General features: G+C 42.9%; 2 protein-coding genes across 2 annotated transcripts; one reads left to right on the top strand and one right to left on the bottom strand.

The window, feature by feature from the left end:
* The first annotated feature begins 5,632 nt into the window (after positions 1–5,632).
* LOC111602004 (probable adenylate kinase 2, chloroplastic) lies at positions 5,633–6,738 on the top strand. Its single transcript, XM_023318892.2, has one exon. It carries the CDS (start codon positions 5,782–5,784, stop codon positions 6,649–6,651), a length of 870 nt encoding a protein of 289 aa, XP_023174660.2. The 5' UTR covers positions 5,633–5,781; the 3' UTR covers positions 6,652–6,738.
* A 658-nt stretch (positions 6,739–7,396) lies between these two features.
* Positions 7,397–8,154, bottom strand: LOC111602003 (MD-2-related lipid-recognition protein-like). Its single transcript, XM_023318891.2, has one exon. The coding sequence runs from the start codon at positions 7,918–7,920 to the stop codon at positions 7,444–7,446; it is 477 nt and encodes a 158-aa protein (XP_023174659.1). The 5' UTR covers positions 7,921–8,154; the 3' UTR covers positions 7,397–7,443.
* Between the last annotated feature and the right edge of the window lie 268 nt (positions 8,155–8,422).

The following is an 8,422-nucleotide window of genomic DNA, read 5'->3' as shown; positions in this document are numbered from 1 at the left end:
TGAATGTCTATGAAGCTCAGCGACTATTTGATGGCATACTAATTGGCTGATTGATTGATTGATTAGATAACTAATTGATTGACAGTGACTGACAATCTGACTCATTGACTCAATAACCGTTTGACCAACTGATTTACTGACCAAGCAACTGGACAACTGACTGATTGTTTGAATGACTTAGGAACTCAGAGACTGACTGATTGACTGACTTTCTGACAGACTGATTGATTGACTGGCCAAATAACTAACTAAGTGTTGCCTTGACTGGCCGATTGACTGTACAAATTACTAAGAGACTGATTGATTGATTGATTGAATGACTTATGAGCACAGAGATTGACTGGTTAAATAACTAATAAAGACTGATTGACTGTCCCAAAAACCAATTAACTAACTGAGAGACTGACTCATGGACTGACTGATTGATCAAGAAACCTTGGGACTGATTGCTTGATTGACTTACTGATTGTCTTACTGACTGATGATTGACTATTGATTGACTCTGACTGATTGACAGACCTGGTGACTTATTGAAGACCTGATTGTCTGGCCAACTGTCTAAGTATTTTTTACTTTTTCCCCTGCTCATGTATACTTTTTCAACAGGCAACAATATATTGCACAAGATCTGACCAATACCAATAGAGCAATTCGGAGCTAAGGTCAATTAATCTTTGCCTTTGCTGCCCAACTATATTTGGCTTAACTAATGAATGAGCAAACATTAAGCTCACATGTTTGCTGAGCTGGCCCTGTTGGGATGGATGGGGCAGACATAATTAAACAAAATCAACCGTCAGATGCTGAACACAAATTGTCAATTAAAAGGTATTTAAACATAATACCCAGGTCAGGCCCTACGCCAAGCGTTTAATCCACGTAAATTAGTGCAAAAATCAAGTGGATGCGATACCTTTGCCACGGCCATTGCTGGCTGTGCTGACAGTGCCAAACGGCCCAGCCGGCCCACACGGCCCCCCGACGCCCAGACCGTTGTGGTGGCATACGGTAAACACGATGGCATTGGTGGCAACCGACACCAATAAAGCCAACAAAGCGTTTTTAGGGTTAAGTCCATGTCAAAGTGTCAGTTTAGTATCGGTATCATGTCATGTTGTTCCACAGATTGCCACTGCCTCTCAGTATGTGTGTGTGTGTGTGGGAGAGAGGGAGGGCGGGCTGATGTGTGCTTGGCATGGGGTTTTAATTTCGTGTACGGCAGCGGCAACATGATGCCGAACGTGTGGCAGCCAAGCCCCAACCTCTGGCTGGCTGTGCGTTGAGGTGCAACGTTTTACTAATGAATTTAACAAGGCTTTGCCGTCTGGACGGCACGAGGGCGACTTGCATGCAGCACGTTGCACGTTGCATACTCATTAAAACGTCACTGCAAATGGAGTTGGAGCCGGAATGGAAAACTGAAAACTGTTTGCCCCAGACTGGCATCAGCTGCACTTTGTTGCCTTTCTGTTTATCCAGCCAACATATTTTTCAAATGTTTCGTTTTGCATAAGTGAAAGGCCAAAAAGGAAGATAGCCATGGCTGCAGCCATGTGGCCAGGACACACGACATTGGCGTCAACAACAACAGCAACAACAACCTGGGGCAGGCAGTCAACAATGGCGCGCAAATTTACGGCTCACCTACGCGACTAGAAGCAGTAAAGATGGCAAAAATCTTTCAGGGTTTGAGCTGGACAGCTGCCACGCACACATACGATTGTGTCTGTGAGCATGTGTCTGTGTGTGCGGCTTATTTAAGCTTGTTTTTATGCGCCGTGGCTGGGCCCAGCTACTCCATGGCCCAGGTTGCTGTTAATCCAATAAAATTGCGTAATTAAATTTGTGCTTCATTTGGCGTTTGTCATGAACAACGTTGTTGTGCCCAGGTTGTTGTTGTTCGTTTTGTTTTTGCCACTGTTTGTTGTGGTGACAAATTTAAAACCTGTTGTCATTGCCACATTGAGGGTGGCAGCAGCAGCAGCAGCAGCAGCTAAGGCAACCCTTCAGCAAATCGCAAAAAAAATCGCTGTGCATGTCGTAATTTTTCAATTGTTGCATAATTGAAGGCAACGAGCACATAGCGCCCAGGACAATGCCTCACGTATGGCAAAAAAAAAAATACAAATATTGGCAGCCAATGGCAAATTGTCGAAGCTGCTCCTCTGCTGGTCGCAAAAATATCGAGGTGTGGACATTGACTGCGTGTTGATGTGTGGTTATGTATTTTTTCCTTCTCTCTATTTTTTGTGGCATGTGCCACACACTAGGGAAATATATGTCTGTGAAGTTGACTAGCAATTGTGTGTGTGTGTGTGTGTGTGTGTGTGGAAAAACGATTTTTAATTGTTGAATGTTTTGCGTTTAACCGCAGCACAAAAATTATGCAGGCATTGTCTGATAAAGTTCGTATAGACGCAATTGTGAATTTGATAAGGGCGCAAAGACGATTGACTGCGTCACACGTTGCACGCAATTTCCGCAGGAAGTGTGTGCGCGTAAGTGTGGGTGTGTCTGCGGCAAGCAGCGGGGCAGATAACATGCGCCCAGACGAACTGCAATTGCCGCCAAGCTGACTCGAAAGGCCGCTGACTTCGTATGCAATGCGATAAAAGTTTCGATCTGTTCTTTTCCCTTTTCCTTTGCCTTTGCCTTTGCCTTTGCCTTTGCCTTTGCCACAACGTTGCAACGTGCGGCAACATGAAACGGCGACTCAAGTGCGCAGCAATCTAAACGAGGCATAGTTTCAACTGCTACGCGAAGCAGGCTTAGTGCCAACGGCCAAGTGCCAAGCACTGCCCGTCACTTTTTCGCCTTATCAGCTGTCGTCGTCCGATGGACCTGCCCCGCCCCGCCTCGCCCGCCTCAGTCTCGGTCTCAGCTGTCCCCCTTTGCGGACTGGTAGCATTTGCGTGTGCTCTCGTTTCGCAGCTTCATTCAATCAACGCGTCTGTTGGATAGAAAACCGCTACGAAATCTTTTCTTCATTTCATAAAAACTTCTCTGATAAGCGCAACTGCGTCAAACGAAAGCGTTGCTTGTGGCACGCATTTCTCTTGGACTTTTTCTGCACGATACCCTGTAGATGATTAAGCTAAGGTATAATAGGAAGTGCGAGTTCTAGACATGAAGTTGTAGCTTTCTTTAACTGCTTCTAGGATTCAACTTTGTCTTGTTATGCAATAATTTTCTGAGCTTAGCAAAATGAAGATACTACATTAGTTGATTTAAGCTAATCAATAAGTAGCAAGGTTAAGTACACTATAAGTGAGCAGCTTGTCTGAGATAAGCAGACTTCCACTTTGACGTCTGGCTCTGGGATATTTCAATAAAATTAATTTATATATTTATAAATAGAATTTATGAGCTTTAACCCGTGTTTCAGCTCTTTTCGTTTCAATTAATTTGCCTTCATTTCCGTTTGGCAACAATAGGTAAATAAATATATATATATATATATATATATATATATATATATATATATATATATTTATATATATATATATATATTTATTTACCTATTGTTGCCAAACGGAAATGAAGGCAAATTAATTGAAACGAAAAGAGCTGAAACACGGGTTAAAGCTCATATTTATATATATATATATATATATATATATATGCATATATATATATATTTAATATTTGTTTCTTAATGCAAAGTCTAAGTAAATATAATTTGAGCTTAGTTCAAATATTTTCACAGCGCATCTTTTAGCCAAGATACGTCAAGATTTCTTGCATTCCCTTCAATTTTTGTAGTATTTTTTTGTTTAACGATTAAAACGAATACGTTATCTCATATATGTATGGATGTATGTGCATGATGAAATGTAATTTAGCACATTTCGGAGAAATGTGACAAAATTTGAGGAACTGTGAAAAGCTGTCGCCCGCTGTGGAAATCGCTTTTGCTTTTCGCTTTGACTTTGGCTTTGGCTTTAATTAAAAAGTTGCGCTTTGTGCCCGGCGACAGGCCAAAGCATTTATATTCATATTTTGATGTCGCTGAGGCTGTGATTACTTAAAGCTGCAGCAGCTCGCATCAGCAGGGACAGCTGCTGCTCTCGGTCAAGTAAATCGAAAAGCAAATGCACCGAGCAATATTAGTATGTGAAAGATATTAACAGCATACTTGGCATAACAATATGACCATATAAGACGCTATGGCCGAAGCCAGTGACAGAGCCAGAGCCAGAGCCAGAGCCAAAGCCAGCAACAGGAAACAATTTTTCATAGAATTCCAGTTTTTATTAGCCGCCCACTCTAAACAAATGAGCAGGCAACAGCAACAACGATTCGCTTGATATGAGTATGCAGCAGAGTCCTCTGTGGCATGCTTGCATTTTTGCTTAGCGACTGGCTTGGCCAAGACTTAGACATGCCCTGGCATGTCTCATAACACAATATAAAGTATGACAGCCATTTGGCAACACTTTGCGGGCCGTTAGCAGCGTCACCAAAAACCTCCTCCTGCTTTTCCTCCTCCTTCTCTTTTATGCCAAGAGCTGCCGAGGCCAAGACAACTTTTTAAATTGTTAATGCGAGCGCTCAGACAAAAGAGCTGTCATAATTCGCAGCAAAATATTGTCAAGCAACTTATGTGGAAGTACTTACATGATGCCAATTTACAACGCCTGGCCAAGACATTAGCCATTATGTCCCATCTCAGCCACTCTTGGCCCGCCCTTGCGCCGGAAGTGCGCGCCATTTTCTAATATTGCAACGGATGTAATTAATATGCGCAATGAATGTGCCAACAACTCTTCCACAATTGGCCTAATCCTAATGGCCACTGCGCTCATATAATGCGCGATAATTGCTAAAGTATTAAGGGAGAAGAAATAGCAACAACTCTAAGAAACCCTCTAAAGACATCCAATCACAGTAATTTTATGAAGTATGGAACGAAGTGAATTTACATTTTCTGATTGTCTTAGACTGTCTAGCGCATTTTTATTATATTATATTAGACTAGAATATTTAATGTTTAATAGATTCCTCTGCACTCTTAATCTTAGTCTGTAACTAGAATAGATGAAAGCTAATTAAGATCAGTTGCCAGCTAGCCTAAAGTGAAAATGATTTTTCATGTTCAAAATTCAATTAGATTTTCGATTCAATTTACTACATTTTTTTTTTTTGATTTTGCTTAAAAATATATTTCTTTAATGTTCATATAGTTCATACATAATTTGTTTTTAGTTAATATAAATATATATGTAGTTCACTCAGAGCTCATATAGTTCATATATAATTTATATTCATATAGTTCACATAGTTCATATATGAACTTTCTAAGTTGTGGCTTATTCAATTAATTCAATTGAATTTCGCTATTTATCATACCATATAACCATCTGTAGCAGAAGTTAACTGAAATACAACTGCAATTATTAAAAATTCCCGCTCTATTTATAATTTTCGCTCACTTATGAGATCAAATAGATTTTCAATTATAAAAACTTTTCAATTTTGCACAAAACTAATATACTCCTTTTACATACCTACCAAACAACTTTTTTATGTGTATGTCATCAGGGAAGACATTTTGCCTTTAAGCTTTGCTTTGCTGCTCAGTTTCCGAATGCGCAGAAACAAAGCTAAAGGCTGGAAGAGCCTGGAGCAAAGCGTCAAATCGAATAATTATTTTTAGTATATAGCATACCGTATCATTGGAATAAGCAGAATCACTTGAAATACATATTATATTAAATTTACCTTGTATATCGACAATTAATTTCATTTATAGAATTTGTTGCTTCAGTGTTTATTGCAGTCATGGCCACTGGCATCAGAATGGATAGATCCGCACTCGCCGAGTTCAGCGCTGCGTATATGTACTACATGGAGAAGCACAAGCTGCTGGATATCATGAGCCGCATCCTGGCCGAGGCCACAGTGCGGCAGATTGACGATGTGCGTATTTGGTTGGGCAGTAATATACGGAATATAGCGCAAGAAATCTACTCGAAGGCCTTGAATGCCTTTCATCAGGGCATCGATGCCGACTACTTTCAGCTGCCGAAGAACTTCTTTCATCGCATCGTGCTGCACGGACGCGTCGGCTCGGGCCGTCGCTCGCTGGCTCATGTGCTGGCCCAGCGGTGGAATCTGCTGATACTGGATGCCGATACGCTGGCCTATCACCACATCAATGAGCCCGCACGAGATAAGGATGTGACGATGCTGCATCAAGGCATCGAGAATCGTTCGGCCTATAAGATATCCGAGGCTATTGGCAACATCATACAGAAGCGTTTGTTGCAGGACGATGCACTGCATCGCGGCTGGATACTGATCAACTATCCGAATAATAGATGTGAGGCCCGGGAGCTCTTCGAGACCTTCAGCGTGCCGCCCAATCGCCTGGTCTTCCTACAGGTCGACGAGCAGACGGCACGCATGCGCCTGCTGATGCGCAAATATGCGCCCTGCCCGCAGGACAACATCACCTATATGGACTATCAGATGCAGCAGTTCCGCAAAAGCGAGCCCCTGCTCAATACCTATCTCAGTCATCGACGCGAGGTGATCTATGTGAATGCCACCGAATGCTTCGAGACCGTCAAGTGCCTCATCATGTCGCAGCTAACCAAGACGCCCTACATGCTCGGCTACAAGTACGGCGAGAATAGTCCACTCGACTAAATTGTCCGCTGCTCCAATTACAAACTCCACTTCCACATAAATTATTAGATCTCTGGGCGAGCTACAAACTTGCCTCAGCATAAAGAACTGAATTGTGTTTCATAATTTCGTATGTCAATGCATTGTTTACTAACTCAAGTGGATGCTGTGGTTGTTGTGGTTGTTGTTGTTGCTGTTGTTTCTGGAGTTGGGGCGTAAAATGCTGTGCTTATCAGCTTTCTTTTGCCTCGACAACAATTCTCAACAGCCCCGCCGAAAAGCGTAAACATTTTTTCGTTTAGGTAAACAAAAAAACGAAAAGAAAAAGTGATTTGAAATTATTGCTATTTGAATTTTCCATCATGAAAAAGAGAAGAAAAAAACACAGCGCGGAAAAAATGTAGAAAAACAATAAAAAGAAAAACAAATGATTTTATGACCACAACTTAAGTGCTCAATTTTTAATTGTTTGACGACGCTGATAAGTAGCCGAGACAGAAATGGGAATGAATGAATGGTGGCGTGGGAGTGGGGGTTGGGCTGTTTTTATGGCACCCAAAAGTTCAATCAAAGTTTTTTACTCCCTGTTGACTTAACGCCGCCTGGCCGCAGGGCCCAGCGGCATTTCATTAGCCTCGCAGGTTGATGGCCATGACGCAATTCGTAGTCCCATTCCCAATGCCCCAGCGTCCAATAGTCTAAATGAGACATTGCTAGAAAATAATTAAAACAAGAGCCCAAAAAAAGCAAAGAAAACACAAATTTATTAAGCAAAAACTGCATTTTATTGCACCACTACGCCCATCTGCCGGCCTAGCGCACCACCTTAATGTCGACGGAGAAGCAGCAGCGTTTGCTGCTCACTGGATCCTTGAGGGCCCAGCGTATGGTATAGGTGCTCACTGGAAACTTGGCCTCGATGGGCACTTCGACTGTGTAGGTTCCTTGAACGCCGGCCTTAACCGGGCAGCTGGTGGCCTTGCAGGCATCCCGTTCCAGCGTGACCAGCGGTAGCTCCTCCGTTTCGCTCTTCGCCCAGACCAGCGAGGCCTCCAGTTGATCGGCGTCAAACTGTGGTGTATACTTAAAGGACATTTGTGTCGGACGACGGCGGCGTATACGACAGGCCGCATTTTGCAGAGCTTGCGGACACGGATCCACGCGGACCTCATCAATGGTGCACTGATTCACAGAATCCGGACAGTTTTGGACGTGAACAACCTCAGCGTTGGCCAGCGCGACCACCAGCAGCAGCAGCAGCGACAGTGACATCGCTGCGGTATTCATCATGGTGACTCGAGTGTTGGGAATGGAATGCGCTGTGCGAATGATCTCAAAACAGGTCCAAACGGCTGCCAGCAGCGTCTTATCGCCCGGTCAAAGGTGAACCGTGCGCAGCGTCACTGATAACAGCACAGATTCACAGCCCGTGAACAGATAGCACTTGACGCAGATAACAGATCGAACTGCGCCGCTCAACTCAGCTCAGCTCAGCTCGGCTCGGCTCGAAGGTAACTCGAACTAATTGTCGCAGCAACAGCTATGCATTGGCCTGCAGGCACGATTATTTGTTTACTGACGGGCTGACACACAGGCAAACGTTTGTCAGCTCTACACTAGTCATCAGGGTTAGGAAACAAGTAGATGTGTATGTTGTAAGCTAGCAGCTGAGTATGTTAAACAAAGCTACTTCGTAATTTTCATGTTCTAGTGTCAAATGCTTTGAGTAGTATATCGTATAGTTGAGCTTGGGTATTTATATAGGTATGATTACGTTCCAAAACTTTAACAT

Source organism: Drosophila hydei, unplaced genomic scaffold (assembly GCF_003285905.1).
Source record: "Drosophila hydei strain 15085-1641.00,03,60 unplaced genomic scaffold, DhydRS2 tig00008119-arrow-pilon, whole genome shotgun sequence".
Taxonomy (NCBI): domain Eukaryota; kingdom Metazoa; phylum Arthropoda; class Insecta; order Diptera; family Drosophilidae; genus Drosophila; species Drosophila hydei.
The sequence above is the reverse complement of the archived record's forward strand: the minus strand, read 5'-3'. Positions and strand labels throughout refer to the sequence as shown.

Excerpts from the sequence above, each read along its gene's own strand:
- LOC111602004 (XM_023318892.2), top strand. The coding sequence starts at position 5,782 with ATGGCCACTGGCATCAGAATGGATAGATCCGCACTCGCCGAGTTCAGC.
- LOC111602003 (XM_023318891.2), bottom strand. The coding sequence starts at position 7,920 with ATGATGAATACCGCAGCGATGTCACTGTCGCTGCTGCTGCTGCTGGTG.